This window comes from Dipodomys merriami, unplaced genomic scaffold, assembly GCF_024711535.1.
Source record: "Dipodomys merriami isolate MVZ:Mamm:240054 unplaced genomic scaffold, mDipMer1.0.p SCAF_335, whole genome shotgun sequence".
Taxonomy (NCBI): Eukaryota; Metazoa; Chordata; class Mammalia; order Rodentia; family Heteromyidae; genus Dipodomys; species Dipodomys merriami.
In genome coordinates, this window is record NW_027204882.1 from 1,126,998 (window position 1) to 1,145,675 (window position 18,678).

The following is an 18,678-nucleotide window of genomic DNA, read 5'->3' on the forward strand; positions in this document are numbered from 1 at the left end:
AGCCTTCCCCCTCCCCCCCTAATCCCAATCCTTCTCCTTCCCCCCCCCCCCCACTAACGTTGTAAAGCTCGTTTTGGAAACTTGTACTTATTGTTGCAACAGTTCCACCTGTATCCTTAAACAACTGGTTTTTCCCCATCTCCTCCTCAAGTTATACTGACATCAAATATAGTGAAAGCAGGGGTTATACTGTGGGGGAGGGACATACAAAGCAACAAAGAGATAATCTTATAAATGCATTAGAAATACATGCATGAAAGAAAAAAACATTAAAATACATATCTAAGGGTTCATTTTCCTGATATCACATTATCTGATCTTTTCCGCTTGACTCATACATATACTAGATATTGCAAATAAGGGAAACCATGGGACCTATGTTTCTTTGGGCCTCGCTTACTTCACTTAATATAATTTTTTCCAAGTTTTTCCATTTCCTAACAAATGGGGCAATGTCATTCTTTCTGATGGAGGCATAGAATTCCATTGTGTATATATACCACATTTTCTTGATCCATTCATCTACTGAGGGGCATCTGGGTTGGTTCCATATCTTAGCTATGGTAAATAATGCTGCAATAAACATAGTTGTGCTGGTAGCTTTAGTGTGGTCTTGTTTGTAAACATTTGGATAAATGCCCAAAAGTGGGATTGCTGGGTCATAGGGAGCTCTATGTGGAGTCTTTTGAGGAACCTCCATACTGCTTTCCAAAGTGGTTGAACAAGTTTACATTCCCACCAACAATGAAGTAAGGTTCCCTTCTGTCCACATCCCCTCCAGCATCTGTTGTTGTTAGAGTTCTTGATTTTAGCCGTTCTAACTGGAGTGAGGTGATATCTCAATGTTGTTTTGATTTGCATTTCTTTTATGGCTAGGGATGTTGAACATTTCTTCATTCCACCAGAAATTTTTACCAGGTTTCTTGGACTGTTGGATTCCTCCCTCTCCAAGAGGTGCGTGTCAAAGATTAGACTTCTCAATCAGCACTGTACTGTAGGACGGACAGACGGATGGATGAATTGGTGACCCGATGAGAACTCATTCCTTGTGGGTACGCAGAGGATCCGTGACGGTCTGGCTACTGGGAATGAGAAACTGAACTGAAGAAGCGAGAGAAGAGCTAAGCGGTAGCAGAGGTCTGCACACACAGCGCGCTTTTCTCCGCCCCGTCCACAATCGGAGCCACGCCTCCCCTCCTATAGCCACGCCCCCTGCCGCCTCCACCGCCGCGGCCGCCGCGGATAGCAAGGGCTTCTGGGAAGCTAGCGGCGGGGTCTCGGGGAAGGGGCGCAGGTGGCCGCCATCTTGGACTGCGCTCGGGGGCTCTGAGGGAGCAGTGCCGATCGTTCTGCTATCCGCCGCGGACGTCGCCGCCGGGGACCCGCAGGTCAGGGTGCCGGAGAGTTCCACTCCCATGGGTAAGTGGGGTGACGTAGGCCAGGTTGGGGGGATTCTAGCGCTTGCACTCTCGGGGGGGGGGCGGTAGTTAGCGGGACCACCGGGTTTGCAGCTGGGTCCCCGGCGGACAGCGGCATGGGGGGGGCGGGGGGCGTGGCAGCCGCCCCGCCGGGCGCAGCGACCGCGGCGCGGTGACGCCGTCGCTGACCGGCGCGGGCTGTCGTGCTGGGGGCTCCCAGAGCCGGGTCGGCGGGGCCACGGCCATGGGTCACCCCGTCGGGTCCGCCCCGCCGGGTCCGCCCCGCCCGGCCGGCCAGCCGTGTCCGCCCGCCCGTCCGCCCGTCCGGCCTCCGGGCGCTTGTCTCCCATACCTGGTGGGGCCCGGACGTCCATCAGTTGTGGACGTGCCAACCCTAACCTCACGACGAGACCGGCGATCCTGGGGACCCTCTGTGCCTCACCCCCACCTGCCCCTGCCAGCCTCCACACCGTGCCGACCCCTGCTGCCGGAGAACATTTCATTGCGTTTCCTGGATCACGCCGAAGAAATGGGAAGATTGGAAAGCTGTGCGCTTGCACCGTGATACTTCAGAACGCCAGCAGCGAAATTGTACTCTTGAGCACACACACACACACACACACACAGAGGACAGAAGGATTTATAACTCGCCTCTCTATTTCGATGCTTCATAATGAGTCATATTTTGCAGGAAGGAGAATAAGTAAGCCAGAAGCAGACACCTGTCCTGTCCTTCAGACCTAAGTACTGCTTGTTGTAAGTGCGCCCAGTCTGCAATCCCTCATAGAATCTTGTGATATTCTAATTAAGCATCCAAACATATAGACCTGGCTTCAGAAATCCAGGTTGTAAATTTCAGAAAAAGAAAACTTGGACTGGAGGTGTGGCGCAAGAGGTAGAGTGCAGGTCCTAGCCATCAAGCTGGCCCAGTGTGTTTGAGATCCTGAGTTCAAAATGTTAGTACCAACAGCAATAAAAATAAATATTTTTATGAAATTCCAGCCTTTGAAGAAAGACAGTTCAACTATTTTATTTTCAGGAAACAGTTTCATTGGGTGAGGAAGCATCTTTAGAGACTTTTTCTTGGCCTTGACATCCTTTTTAAAGCAGCACTGTGAAAATGAAAACAGTGAAGAAAGAAGAACATGACATATGCAATGTTGGGGCTATATTTTATTTGGAAGACAAATTTATATTGAAATGTACCTGTTGAAATGGTTTAGTTTGGCCGAATAGGTTAACAGTTGCAGAAGTGGTTTCTAAATATACCTGTGTGCTGGAGTAGGCCCAAAGTTGTATAATCAAACATGGTCAGAAAATATTAGTAGTTTTCCTTTTAAAATTATTCTTTTTTAAAAATGCTATTTCATTGTGAATTTAATGGTGGGTAGTACATTAAGATATTAACACATGTATAGAAATAAGTACTGAGGATAAATGTGATCTCTCTTTCATACATACAGATATGTGATCAAAAACATTTAGAGGTCTAGAATATTTAGTAGCCATTTGGTTTGGGGGAATTTTTTTAATATATAAAATAATTACCCCTTTTAGTATCTGGGGATTGATCTTACTGTTTCATTTTGATATAGGCAAGAAAATGTGTTCTTTGTGCATAAGTATCAGAACAAATTTTGTTCTGTGTAATATGCCTGAATTTAATGGCCTTAACGTAAGCCTCTTACAGTGTGAGAACTATCTGTTTTCTTCTCTTAAGATTCCATGGCTAGTCCAGGGAAAGATAACTATAGGATGAAAAGTTATAAGAATAAAGCTCTGAATCCTCAAGAGATGCGTAGACGAAGAGAAGAAGAAGGAATACAACTTCGAAAACAAAAAAGGGAAGAACAGGTAGAATTTAAAAATAATTTACTTAACACAAATGTATTCAGGTTTAAAATTTTACTATTGCCAAGTTTGAGATAATTTTGAATGAAAATGTGATTTAGAAAATTGATTACCACTAAATCTAATGTTTAATTATTAAATTTTTAATGTTTAATTACTAAATATTACATTTTCTATTTGTCACTGAGAAGAATGACTTTCCTGTTTTATCAGTGAACTTTTTAATGTTATGTCTGTACCCCACTGCTAAGAATGTTTCAGCAAAGATTTATTTTAGTATAGGCTTAAAATAGGGAGAAATAGAAAAAGAGAGAAACATTTCTTGCTCCCAGGCAAGAAAGGTGAATTAAGACTTAAAATGGTGGCTTCTATATGTACCTTGTACCTTTTTGAGGGAATATTACAAGGTCATGTCATCTGGCAAACTTGTAATTCTTAGTTGATAAAATAGGTGGAGCCTACCCAAAGCATAGGTAAGCTTCTTTTGCCAGGAATTCCCTTTCATTCAATCTCTGTCCATTTATAAGGAGTTCTCAGATTTTTATCATTTCAAAGGAAGCAGATTTGGGGATGTGTTGCTTTGTCTTTTTAGTACTCTACCACTTGAGCCTACCTTGCTGGTTAGTTGAGGGAGGGTAATAGACTTAGGTTGTCTACCTGGGCTGGCCTCAAACTATGATTCTCAGATCTCAGCCATCTGTGTAGCTATAGTTACAAATGTGTGATAATTAGGCCCAATAAGAAATTAGATTTAGATACTCCTTCCTATAGGAGATTTAGGCAGATTTAGGTAGCCCCTCTCATATTTTCAGTCTTATACTTTAATAGTAGAAGAGATCTGATAAAAGAGTAACTAATCTACTTTTCCAGTTTGTTTACTGGGTTTAACTTCTTATTCTGACTCTTGATATTTGTCAAATAAAAATAAAATAACTTCTGTTTCCTTCTCTATCTGTCCCTTTTCATTGCCCCTTTAAGTGAAATGACTGGTCCCTTTTAATCTTTTTTTTGGTTGGTCATGGGTCTTGAACTCTGGGCCTGAGCGCTGTCTCTGAGGTCTTCAGCTTAAGGGTAGTGTACTTGAGCCACAGTGCCACTTCCAGTTTTCTGGTGGTTAATTGGAGATAAGAGTCTCCTGGACTTTCCTGTCTGGGCTGGCTTTGAACTTCGATCCTCAGATCTCAGGCTCCTGAGTAGCTAGGATTACAGACGTGAGCCATCAGTGTCTAGCTTCTTTAAATCTTAAAAGGGATAGAGAGAACAGAAGGTCTATCTTCTATTACTGTTTTCTGCTCAGAGTGGACAGTTATTGGCTCTGCTTGGAAAAAGTGAACTAAAAATTATTATCCTGTCAAATTTCAGAAGTGACTTGGAACATTCATTTGGCCCAAAATTCTGGTGACAAGCTGCCATGATCAAAACCAGAAGATGATCAGAATCAAGATACTGTTATTCTTTTAACTAAAAGAAAGAAGTTAAAGAGATATTACTGAAAACCATCCTTTAAAAGCAAACAGCATTTCCTATGTGAATACTCAATAGTGGTTTTTGTTTTTGTCTGTCTTTGGGCTTGAACTCCAGGCCTGAGTTCTGTTCCTGAGCTGTTTTTGTTCTGCCACTTAGAGCCACAACTCCATTTTGGTTTTCTGGTGATTAATTGGAGATAAGAGTTTCACAGACTTTCTTACCTGGACTGGCTTTATACTGTGATCCTCAGATCTCAGCTTCCTGAGTAGCTTGGATTACAGGTGTGAGTCACCAGTGTCTGGTGAATCTGACTTCTTGTTTCTGTTGCTAAAACTTAAGCAGAAATAGGTTTTATTTTGAAATGTAAATCTAAATGCAATTGTGTCTAATAGTTTTGAGAAATTTTTATTCCTGACTCATTTTTCATTTTTTGGTTTTCCAATGTTACTCATTTTCTTCTATCTCCAGTCTCATCCACCAGGTCTCTTAACCTCTTTGCATTTGTGACTTTATAAGGAATAGAAAATCACTTAAGAGAGTATATCTTGTTGGGTGCTGCTGGCTCCTGCCTGTAATCCTTAGGTACTCAGGAGGCTGAGATCTGATGATCTCAGTTTGAAGCCCAGCTGGGAAAATCCATGAGACTTATCTCCAATTAAATCACACACAAAAAAGCTTAAAATGAGCTGTGACTCAAGTGGTAGAACATGATCCCTTAGTACAAAAAACTCGAATGGTGGGGCTAGGAAGGTGGCTCTGGTAGAGCGCTTGCCTTGCATGCCTGAGGCCCTGGGTTAGATTCCTCAGCAGCACATAAGCAAAAAGAAAAAAAAAACGGAAGTGGCGCTGTGGCTCAAATCTTGACATTCTTCATTCTAATCAGTATTAAAATTTAGAAATATAAATAAAAGAAGAGGGTATGGTGTCATCTACAAGTTAAAACTGATGTGTTATAAAGACTAGTAAAGAAAAAGCCCTGTCTTAGAAGTATATCTAATTTGTCTGTTATCTCCTTATCTGTAGTATCTTGAATAATACTATATAATAACTGAAAATAAAGTAAATAATAAAATGTCTTCTACCAGAAATTATAGAATAGTGGCAATACACTTAGTTGTAGCTACTTGGGATGTAGAGATAGTAGGATTGTGGTTTAATACTAACCTACAAGAGAAAATTAATGAGACCACCAAAGTTGATGATCCACCATAATACCCACTATAAAGGAGACAGGGAGATCCTAGGCAACAAAACACAAGGCCCTATCTGAAAAATAAAGTAAAAAGGCCTGGGCATGACTCATATGGGAGCATCCCAACCTAGCAAGTGTGAAAGTCCTGAGTTTAAACTCCACATCAGAAAGCAAAGAAACATATACAGATAGAAGAACAGTATTTATTTAGCTATCAAAAAAGAATATAGCTAGATTTATCTTAATTTTAATTTAGGAAATGTTCTTATAATTTTCCTTTAGTGACTTCACCATGTCTTTGTCCTTCTCTTTTACATTAATGTACTCCTAAATTAAAAAGTATGTGGTCCTTTTTCTTGAGAATTTTTCTTTACTGCTTGTTATTTGGATATTCTAATTTTTAATATATTATGTGTTATCTCTCTGACAGATTTGTTTAAAAATTCTTAGGTATAATCCAATGTGGTAATATATACTCTTAAATGGCTTTAAACTGTATAAATATTTTTATTAGCATCAGTTAGTTATACAGGGGGTTGTATTTAATATTTTAGATTACTAAATTTTTGTTTTGCTTGCTCAGATGCAAAATGGAATTCTGTGGCAATTGAATATTTAACGGAAAGATAAGTCTATAAAGTGGTTTCTCTGTTGCAGCTGTTCAAGCGCAGAAATGTCTCTTTGCCTAGATGTGATGATTCTATGCTAGAAAGTCCTATCCAGGATCCAGATATCAGCTCCACCGTACCCATTCCAGAGGTATACTTTATAAAAAATACAGTAGGAATTGTACCTCAGTAATACTTAAGACCTAGTACATACGTCAAATATTACTCATGTAAAATATTTTGATGTTAATTCTTTTTGTGTGTTTTAGGAAGAAGTTATTACTGCAGATATGGTTCAGATGATTTTTTCTAATAATGCTGAGCAACAGCTAACAGCAACACAGAAATTTAGAAAGCTGCTTTCTAAAGGCAAGAATTAATCTAATGTGCTCATTTGATATAGGATTCTATAGTGGTTTTATTTTATTAGGTAAATTTTAAGATGTTTCTCTGCCACTAGTCTTAGTTTCTTTGTTTTTTCTTTAAAATATACTTGTAAATAACATTTTAAAGCATATTATCAAGATAACATTGTAGAAAATTGCAAAATACAAAATAATTTGAATAAATATGAAGGCAAAAATAATATTGTGCTAAAAATAAAAGAAGCATTTTTTAGGTATTTTTTTTCCATTGGATGAGAGGGTCTTGCTATATATAGCTCAGAATGGTATCAAACCCTCTAGAAAGCCCTAACTCAAATTCTTGATCCATGTTGTCAGCCTCCTAAGTGTGTGACATTGTACCTAGCTAGCTGCTTTTATTAGCCAGTGGAATTTTTCTTTGTTTATTTTATTTATTTATTTTTGCCAGTGTAGGGTTTTGAATACAGGGCCTTAAACTTGCTTGGTTTTGATTGACCCACTGACTTTGTACAGCTGGAGTCGTGCCTTCAGCTTTGTTTTTTGCTGGTTATTTTGGAGATGGAGTCTCTTGGACTTTTCTGCCTAGGTTGGACTTCTATTCTCCTGCTCTCAATATCCTAAGTAGGTAGGATTATAGGTGTGAGCCACTAGTACTGCAGTTTGGTTTGGTTTTTGTTAGTTTTTCTTCTTTTGTACTTTCAGTATTAGGGTTTGAATGGTAAACTTTGTGATTATAATTTCCTGTTTGTTATTTATCTAACTTAATATAGAGTACGTAAAACTTCATTAGTAAAAATGTAAACTTTTGTGTTTTCATGTTATTTATAGGATTAGCAATCCTTATGTGGAATTACATCTATGAACTGATAATAATTTTAAAAATGTCTTTGGATCATCTGCCGTATCTTTGAGAAAGATAGAATTTATTAAAACAGGAGTAATGAAAGAAATCCTTTAGTCAGGTCAGCATGGATTCTAAGGCTGTTGTCATTGTTTTCTTGTTTGTAGTACATATTCATGAATACATTTCCTTTTGTGTTCATTTTCATCATTCATGCTGAAGTAATTCAGCAATGTTAAGAAATCTTTATACAATCAATAATCATTTTTCCTCCTACTATGTAAAGATTTTTGTCATTTTTTTGTCAGATTCATATTTTTACAATAATTTTTTACATTTTCATATTCTCTTTCAGGATTTCTTTTTGATATGTGCCTGATATCATAACTGATTAGCAGAGCTCCTGTCAGTTTAATGATGTTTAAGAGTTTTAGAGTTTGTCCCCATTATTTTTATACCACAACTTCACCATTCTTGAACTCATGATTTTGATTCATTATGGTAAGAACATGGCTTGAAGAATTTTTTTCTCTAAAATCTTTTTCTGTGAGAGTTGCATTAGTACAGTTCCTTTTATGTCTTTACATGTATAAATAATATCTTCCTGGTGCCTTTGAACTATTTATCTGAATTAGAATTCTTTGGTTAGAAAATTTCATTCTCATTTGCTGTAATAATGCAAAATAATGTGTTTCTGTTAAACTATCATCATTTTCATAGAGGCAGTCATTTTTTCTCTGTTCTTCTTGATCCTGGGATTTTGTTTGCTCAGATTGGGTTTAGAGCAGTCGTGATATATTTCTGCCATACCTGGCAGGCCTGGAAAAATAGTATCTTGACTATAATTTTACTTGATCTGTCAGTGGAGTTTTACTTTATATGTCAGTATAGGAAAGCAGTTATACCTAGAACTATAAGCAAACACAGCAGGAGGATTTTTTTAACAAAATAATTTATTATGTTATTAAAACACATGTCAGATAACTCCAATATTTTGACTTAAAGGCATATAGATTTACTTTGTAAATATACTTTCATATTTCCACAATCCAAGTGGTCTATTTCTTTTTCTCCAGGTTGGGTGGTACTTAAGAGAAACACAATTCACTAGGTTTTGTCTTTTTTGGGGAGTATTTACTTATTGTAATCATTCTTACTGTTGGCACTAGGCAGATATTGCCTACCCTCTGCTCAGAGCTTTTTCTTCTCTGATTTAAACCATGATAAGACATTTCATAAGATTTATTTCCCTATTATAGCCACTCTTGTGGATATAAATCACAAATGACACTTTAATCCTAGTTTTACAGAAATTTCTCCACTTTTTTTTGTTTTCATCACTAGTGCTGTTAAAGCACTAACAGCACTATTTTGCTTATATTTTTATAATATATATTGTCATAATGACAAAAAGTATTGTGTAGTAGTTTTCATGTTTATAAGATAATATAGAATATTCTGTAAATAATATAATTTCAGTATTCTGTAGATCAGTATTCCAGTTCAGATTTATGTTAGATTCTGTGATGATCCAGTTCCACTTTGAATGATTTCTTTTTTTTGTATTTATTTTCTAAATGTATTGCTCATAATTCTCCATGAAGAGACCATATTTGAGTTCTTATTTATGACATTTAGAGACATCACTAAACTATATGTATTGATATAGCTGATAGTCCAATATCTACTTCTCAGACCCTCTAACCACAACTTTTTGTTTTCTTTTCTTATTGTAACCTCAACTCTTATTCCTTGAAAAGACAAGGAAAAAATTCTGTTCTTAAGCTTTAAAAAAAAGGTAGTATATTTAGAATTTTGGAAAAGAAGAAGGTAAATGTAGTAACTACATTCTGAATTTTTATTTTTAAAAAGGAAGTAAAAAGGATTAATACTGTATTGTTCTGTTTTATTACTATAACAACATATTGAGCATCTAGAATTAACATTTTGAAAAATCTAAACTGGGTATAATTACACAAGTTAGAAGTAGAAATGAGAATTCTGTGTGTAACTACATGGGCAGATGACACAGTACTAGACAAATTTGGATTGTGGACAGGAAAAGGTTAAAGAGTAAGCAGAGTTATGTGTTTGATTTAGGTTATGTTACATTTTAAAGGTGTGAAAATAAAAATGCATATAATGCTTAAATCTGGTCTGAAATCTAGGAAAGAAAAAAACCATTTAGGTACTTTGTCAGCTATCACATCTGAAAATGATAAGTGATGATTGAATTAACAAAAAAGTTACTGAACAGAGAAGTTACTGAACCAAAGGGTACAGTTTTTATCTGTCCATGGATAGAACAAGGATTTCTCTGTTCTCGGTTAATATTTAAAATAACTTTCTGAATTTTCCATAAATTCCCCAGAAATTTTATGATTTTAAAGACCTCTAAATTTCATGAAATTTATTAAGAGTTTTAGGTAGTCTAGTAACATTTCTGAACATCATAAATATATCCATAAACAAGAGAACTTCATCTGGCTGAGAGACTTTAAGCAAGTTCGGATCAATAATGAGGAAGAGATCTTTGAAAATTGAAGATAGTATTGTAGAAAGTTAATGAACTTCATCTGGCTGAGAGACTTTAAGCAAGTTCGGATCAATAATGAGGAAGAGATCTTTGAAAATTGAAGATAGTATTGTAGAAAGTTAATGAATACTTTCTCACCTGCTGTTTTCAGTATTAGATTGATATTTCTCTTACATTCTAAAGGTGGCTTCATAAAATAGGCCTCAGCTTATAAAATTTAAATACATAGGAAATACTGTTGAAATTCCCTATATTTTAATAGAAATGTAAAATTTACTTTGCAAAAATGTTTATTTTGAAAACACTTGTTTTCAGTTACATTCAGATAATAGCTTTAAACTTAGATCAGTGAAAATTTTTATGTGCCTGTTAATTGAATGACAACCACGTTATTGTCTTTTCATGTCTTGTTTGATAATACTTTTCTCTCAATTTTTAGAACCTAATCCCCCAATAGATCAAGTTATACAAAAGCCAGGAGTTGTACAGAGATTTGTAAAATTTCTTGAAAGAACTGAAAATTGCACTTTACAAGTGAGTCTCAAGTTTTCATTCTTAATCTCTTTATAGAAATAATATATTAAAGTTTCTAGTGGAAACAGTTTCTTCTTGTAAGTATTCAGTGTTATTTGGTAATAAAATAAAAAGTAGTGTCAACTGCACTGTCCTGGACATGGTTACAGTACTAGTTTATTTTGTCTGTTGCGGAGCTTGAACTCTGGCCTGGGCGCTGTCCTTCAGCTCTTTAGCTCAAGGCTAGTGCTCTACCACTTGAGCCACAGGGCTACTTTCGGTTTTCTGAGTGGTTTATTGGATATAAGAGTCTCATGGACTTTTCCTGCCCTGGCTGGCTTTGAACCTCCATCCTCAGATCTCAGCCTCCTGAGTAGCTAGGGTTACAAGCATGAGCCACTGCACGGTGCCTGCCTAGTACTGTTTTTTTTTTTTTTTGGTCTGTCATGGGCTTGATCTCTGGGCCTAGGAGCTGTCCCTGAACTCTTCAGCTTAAGGCGAGCACTCTACCACTTGATCCACAGCACCATTTCCCTGAGAATTGTTTTATTGAACAATTCTGGAAAGCATATCATTACTAACATTAATAAAATGTTTATAGTTGTTAGCCTTAATAACTTTATGTTTTAGAAACTTCAAACTAAGATATAGTTAAATTTAGTTCTTAGATGGTCATAGTTAAATTTGGTTCTTAGATGATCATAGTTTTCACTTTTATCCCTAAAGTCATTTTTCATTAATCAGTTAGATTTTTTTTTGAAAAAAAATACTAAGTACAATCTACTAAAAAGTGTGATTATCACTATATTGGTCTTAAAGATTATTACTTCTCAACCATGATATTATTACAGTTTGAGAAGTCTTTAAAATAATTTTCTGGCTGGGTGTGATGGCACATGCCTATAATCCTAGCTACTAAGGAAATGAAGATCAAGAGGCCACGCTAGGCAAAACGTTAGGAATAACCCATCTCAACATACAGGCCAGGCAAGGTGGGACATGTCTGTAATCCTAGCTGTGCAGAAGGAATAGGATCATGGTCCAACATTAGCCAAGACCCTGACTAAAAATTAAAGCAAAAGGACTCCAGGAAAAGCTCAAGTTGTAAAGTACTTACATAGTAATGGCAAGGCCCTGAGACTTTTCCATTTTAAAATTACTCCATTGTACCATTGCCTTTGATATTTTCATTCAGCTTTTGAGTAAAGGTGAAGACAAATAAAACAAGTTCTTATGTAATTTACTACTGATAATAAATTTGCTAAAGTTTACAAATATTTTAATGTCAAAAGTCCTCTCAGGTTTTTGTTTTCTGTATGATCTGTATGTTTTGTTTTTTTTTCTTTTGAAGTATGGTGTTTGAACTCAGGCCAGGAGCTTGCTAGGCAAGTGCTCTACCACTTGAGCCAGATTTCTAGCCTTTGACTTTTAATTTTCATGTTTTTATGTGCAGTTTAGTGCTAACTAGGAAAATAGGTACCTCTTAAGATTCTTTTGCTGTATTAAAGAAAATACTGAAAGCTGGTGCTTGTGGCTCACACCTGTAATCCTAGCTACTCAGAAGGCTGAGATCTGAAGATTGAGGTTCAAAGCCAACCAGGGCAGGAAAGTCTGTGAGACTCTTAGCTCCAATTAAAAAAAAAAAGTATTGATTTTTGAACTGTTTACTTTGAACAGCAGACTCCCTAATAGTAAGCATTACAAGCTATAGGAATTACAAAATGTATTTATTGTTGGGATTACAAGTTTCTCATTATATTCCTTCTTGGCTCTTGATTAAATTCTAATTTTTCTTAGCTAAGGGTTTCTGTCTCTGAAACCTGATTTCATAGAGAATCTTATTTTACTTTTACCCTTTAGTTTGAAGCTGCGTGGGCATTAACTAATATAGCATCTGGAACTTTTCTGCATACCAAAGTAGTAATTGAAACGGGGGCTGTTCCAATCTTTATTAAACTTCTTAATTCAGAACACGAAGATGTTCAGGAGCAAGTAAGTTCTAGTTTATATTTTCTTGAAAAATACCATTTGTGATTATGACTTGTGATTGGTTTTGTGCCTAATGTGCCTGTGCATTGCATTTGTTAAAATACACTAGTTTCTTTACAGTTTCTCTCAAATTTGAAGAATAGAAGAATGAATTGCCTGGGGCATAGATCTTGGGTTCTCTCTATGTGAGATCTTGACTAGCAAAGGAGTCACTGTTCTTATTGAGACCCTGGAAAGTTAGTAGCTCAAGTTAGTATTTAAAAATTGAGCTCTGGAAAGACTGTTCATGTTTATGGAGAAGTAGAATTAATATTGTAAAAATGGCCATATTGCCAGAAATGATGTACAAATTTAATGCAATCAAATTTGAATGCAATCCCCATCAAAATCCCAATGAAGTTCTTTACCAAGATAGAGGAAACAATCCAAAAGTTCATATGGGAAAACAAAAGACCTCAAATAACCAAAGCAATTCTAGGCAAAAAAAAGTAATGCTGGTGGTGTCACAATCCCAGACCTCAAACTCTACTATAACACTATAATAACAAAAACAACTTTGTATTGGCACAAAAATAGACCCAAGATCAATAGAAGAGACTATAAGACCAGGAAATGAAACTATATACCTACACTTATCTGATATCTGATAAGGGAACCAAAGATACACAGTAGAAAAAAGATAGCCTCTTCAGTAATTGGTATTGGGAAAACTGGGCATTGATATGCAGAAAAATAAAAATGAATTGCTGTTTGTCACCCTGCACTAGTATCAACTCAAAGTGGGTCAAAGATCTTAACATCAGACCTGCAAAAAGAGAGTAGGCAGAAACTTTTTGAAAAGAGTTCCAGGTGTGCAGCAGATAGGAGAGAGACTTGACAAATGGGATTATATCAAACTAAAAGTTTCTGTACAGCCAAGGACAAAGGACATAGAAAGTCAGCCAACAAACTGGGAGATCTTTATGGGCAATACATTAGACAAAGACCTAATACTCAAAATAAACAAGAGCTCAAGAAACTAACCCCTCCAAGCTAATAAACCAATCACTAAATGGGCAAAGGAACTAAAGAGAGACTTATCCAAAAAAGAGCTAAGAATGCAAAGAAACACATGAGGAAATGTAAATCATCCCTGGCCATAAAGGAAATGCATATCAAAACAACTCGTAGATTCCATCTCACCCCAGTTAGATTGGCCAACATCATGAATTTGAACAACAAATGTTGGTGGGATGTGGGGGAAAAGAACCCTATTGTACAATTGGTAGTAATGCAAACTAAAACTAGTACAACCACTCTGGACAGTAGTCTGGAGGTTCCTTAAAAACCTAAACATAAATCTTGCCTATGATCCAGCCATTCCACTTCTGGGCATCTGCCTAGAACATCACATGCCAGGATACCATAAAGATAACTTGCACATCCATGTTCATTGCTGCACTATTCACACTAGCCAAACTATGGAAACAGCCCAGCCTACAATAGATGAGTGGATCCAGAAAATATGGTACTAACATAAAATGGAATTTTACACAGCCATTAGAATAATAAGCCATTTGCAGAGAAATGGGTGGGCCTAGAACAAATCATGTTAAGTGAAGATAAGTCAAGCGCAGAGAGACAATCTGCATGTTTTCTCTCATACGTGAAAGCTAGTTTTAAATATACTGGGACATGATAAACTATATGGCACACTGGGAGGATACTCAGGAGAAGAACACAAAGGTGCAATGCCTGTGTGCCTCTGTTCATATAAAATAATATTTATCAAAATAATTCCAGCAAATGGAATCAAAAGGTTTTATTTCTTTTGATGATGTCCTTTTTGTTTTTGTTTTGTTTGTTCATTTATATGTCTCTTTGGGAGGGTAAGGACAAGCATAGAAAAGGAGTGACAGAGGGTAAAATAAACGCAGCAGTGGAACTCACTAGACACTTGAGAATGAACTGCTTGTGGGTGGGGAAGGGAGGGAAAAACGGGAGAATGGGAAGGAAGGAGTGATGTCAAAAAATAAGTGTACTTTTTACCTGACTTATGTAACTAACCTCTCAGTACCTCACCTTTATTATAACAATAAAATTGTAAAAAAAAAAAATTGGCCTCTTAAAAAATAAGAGCAAGTAATTAATACCCTCACTAACATTATAGTCCACAGGATGATAAATATCTTCACAGGAGTTGTTGCTCTTTTCAGGGGTTAAAAAAAAATCCAAATCAGGGCTGGGAAGGTGGCTCAGTGGTAGAGCACTTGCCTTGCATGCCTGAGGCCATGGGTTCGATTCCTCAGCACCACATAAGCAAAAAGAAAAAAAGCCAGAAGTGGCGCTGTGGCTCAAGTGGTAGAGCGCTAGCCTTGAGCTGAAGAGCTGAGGGACAGCGCCCAGGCCCAGAGTTCAGGCCCCACGACTGGACCCAAAAAAAAAAAAAAAAAATCCAAATCATTTTAAGTAGATGTTAAAAGTATTTACTCATGTTTAAATGTCAAAGTTTTCCAAGTTGAAAACACAATGTCCTTTGTACTTACATGAAAAGTTTGAAATTAGAATATAATAATTTGTATTTGCATAATTGGTTATTGAATTGGAATTTAGTAATAACTAATGTTATCCTTTACTAACATTTATTTAAAAAGTATAATATACCCTGACCAATTTTAAATTTATACTCCTATTCAATAGTTATAATATACCCTGACCACTTTTAAATTTATTCTCATATTCACTGTTAATTTTTGTCAACTTTATTTCTTTAAAAAAATTATTTTAAGTTTGTGGTTTGAACTCAGGACCTTGCCTAACTAAGCAAGTGCTCTATCACTTGAGCTATGTCTCCTGCCCTCTTTCTCATCTTATTTACAAGCCTTTCCAGTTAGGGGATTTCTTAGCATAAGGGCAAACTTCAGTATAAATATATTAGAAAATTTACTAAATTCGACTCTCCATGTAGCTTGTTCTCTGTGTTGAATGGAATAGAAATTTTTACTAGAATGTAAGGAAAACTTTTTTAATGCTCTTTCAATTTGATTTAAAATACTGTAAAATCACCTTTTATTCTTTTTTCTTGTTTTCTATTTTAATTTTGCTTTCTCACATTGCTAAAAATTATTTCCTTACTCATTTTGTACTGAACTCTTCCTCTTAAGAGACAGCATCTTACTTAAGATACTGAGAGAATATTCTTTCTTACTTTTCTAAGGCTGTGTGGGCACTTGGTAATATTGCTGGTGACAATGCAGAATGCCGAGATTTTGTTTTAAATTGTGAAATACTTCCACCTCTTTTAGAGTAAGTATAATTGTTTACAATTCTATTTTTAGAAAATAAAATTTGTACTCCACCATATTTTCTACATGTATAGTTAGTGTTTTATAATTTTGCTTAGAATTAGCAAGGCTAATTAAACATGAGTATAAAATAAAAAATCTTAAGATAAACTTCTGTATTAATGCAGCATTATTCTCAGTTGTGTGTATTTTAATGATTAACCAGGCATTTTACCCTCAAGAAAAACAGGTTAGTCCCCTGAAAGGATCTTCAGTTAGGCTAAATGCCAGTGGCAAGGAAAACAAAAACTTCTACCATTTATCATTTCTATATCATTCTCCATTTCTAGGTGAAGATTGAATAGTTAACTTCTAGACACTAATATGTAAATATTTCATTCCTGTATAAAAATAAGTAGTTTCTGTGGGCAGAAATAATTTCTCCAAAGGATTTTATGTAACTGACATTAATTGAGGAACTACTCTCAAGCCACCAAACCACTTATAATTTCATCAATTTTGGTTTTATCCAAACTTAATGTTCCATTTATGAGAGTTTAGCTGAATCACAAAAGAAAATACTGATAGAGTTCAATAACAGAGTCATACTGAAGTCTTCACTATTAAAAACAAAGTTTCAGTATGACATTCTTCTGAACTGCATATATGATGATATATTAACTGAGCATTTTGTTTGTCTTTTTACTTTTGGTGTCTGTCCCTAGGTTTCTTCTCTTTTGTATCCCAAGTTGGTGGTAATAAAATAATAAGTATGTAATAAAAAAAAAGGTTAAGTCAGGTTAGCTATCAGTTGCTGTCACTTTAAAAATGGTTAAAAATTATTATGAATTATCTGTTTTTCATGTTGAAATTCACACTTAGCTAATGCTTAAAGTAAATACACATTGATCAGAAGACAGTGTATTTATACTCTGTCTTGTAGAATCTAAACCCCTTTGTACTACTTAAAAATATAAAAAGCAGGGGCTGGGAAGGTGGCTTAGTGGTAGAGTGTTTGCCTTGCATGCATGAGGCCCTGGGTTTGATTCCTCAGCACCACACAAGCAGAAAAAGCCGGAAGTGGTGCTATGGCTCAAGTGGTAGAGTGCTAGCCTTGAGCTGAAGAGCTGAGGGACAGCGCCCAGCCCCAGAGTTCAGGCCCCACGACCAACGACCAGACCCCCCCCCAAAAAAAAAAAAAAAGAATATTGTGGAAGAGATGACAATATATATATATATATATATATACACACACACACACATATATATGTATATACATGTATATATACATATATCTACACATATACACACATATATATACATATATATAAACACATATATATAAAGCAATTTCTCTTAACATTCAGTTTTGTTTCAATGAAGTTTATTTTGTTGCTAATTCATTTGATTCTCAGTAATATAAATCTTTTATTACTGTAGGTCAGATTTGCCTACACATTGCTTCAATGTACCTAAACTTTAAGGAAAAGCTTTACATAATTATCCCAGTAACACAGAAAAAGGAAAGTTTATTCTCCTAAGCCAAATCTGGTTTGTTTCATGTCTTTTCAAATAAGCTCCATCGGGACACATTCATGTCCGTTCACTTAGTTAACATCTAGTTGCTTTCATACTCCATCAGCAGAATTAAATAGCTCCAGAAAAAGAATCTTTAAGAGTTCCTGAAAAAACAGTTGTCAATCTCTTTACACAAAATCAGTATAATTATTTTATTTCTAGTGATTTTATATATATATGTATATATACATACACACACATATATATAAGGAAGCCTCAAAGCTATTTATAGGAATATTTTCATAATATTTTTATGTATAAAATACTTAAGTAGCTATTTTAAAGTAGAATTAAGTATATTTCTAATACTGTTCAACAATCATTTCTGTTTACTTCCTTAACATTTTCACTAACTCAAATAGAAATCTAATATCCAAATCTAATATCACATACCATTTTAGCATCATTTTAGCCCTTTGTCTTTATGAAATTTGCCTGTACTGAATATTTCATAAATGAATCATCTAATATGACCTTTGTTTCAGGCTTGTTTGTCTTAGTATATTGTTTTTAGATTTCATCCATATTGTACTATATATAGAGTAATTCATTCTTTTTATAGCTGAATAATATTCTGCAGAAAAGGTCATTACTATTTTGAATGTCTATATTGTTTTGCATTGTATTGACACCTTAACTATTTGTCTTTCAATCAGTGAACATGGGATGTATCTGTATGATAGATTAAAATTTCATCATTATGTAATGTCTTCTGTCTCTTTAAAGTAATATTTTTGCATACTATCTATTTTATCTGATCAGTGTAACTACTTTTGTCTCTGTGTTATGCAAAGTAGCTATTTCTATTTTTCTTTCCTTGGCAGATTATTAGGAAATTCAAACAGACTCACAACAACCAGAAATGCTGTGTGGGCCCTCTCAAATTTATGTAGAGGCAAAAACCCTCCTCCAAACTTCAGTAAGGTATGCAAAAAAAATATACTAATTACACAGTTTGTCTCCACCAAACAAGTTGCTTTATGAAAGATTTTTTTTCCTTTTTCTTTTTTTTTCTTTCTTTTTATTTATTTATTTTTATTGTGAAAATACTGTACAG

General features: G+C 35.5%; 1 protein-coding gene across 2 annotated transcripts in view; it reads left to right on the forward strand.

The window, feature by feature from the left end:
- Window positions 1-1,263: 1,263 nt before the first annotated feature.
- Kpna5 (karyopherin subunit alpha 5) overlaps window positions 1,264-18,678 on the forward strand; it is a 37,084-nt gene continuing 19,669 nt past the window's right edge. Inside the window, exons 1-8 of one of the 2 annotated variants that reach the window (XM_069986975.1) lie at window positions 1,264-1,419; window positions 3,139-3,272; window positions 6,586-6,687; window positions 6,806-6,905; window positions 10,718-10,812; window positions 12,652-12,783; window positions 15,977-16,065; window positions 18,446-18,545. In XM_069986975.1, the coding sequence (XP_069843076.1) occupies window positions 1,416-1,419; window positions 3,139-3,272; window positions 6,586-6,687; window positions 6,806-6,905; window positions 10,718-10,812; window positions 12,652-12,783; window positions 15,977-16,065; window positions 18,446-18,545 (756 nt within the window). In that variant the 5' untranslated portion in view covers window positions 1,264-1,415. Of the gene's footprint in view, window positions 1,420-3,138; window positions 3,273-6,585; window positions 6,688-6,805; window positions 6,906-8,099; window positions 8,244-10,717; window positions 10,813-12,651; window positions 12,784-15,976; window positions 16,066-18,445; window positions 18,546-18,678 lie in introns of those variants that run through there. The other variant, XM_069986976.1, reaches the window with a different exon arrangement.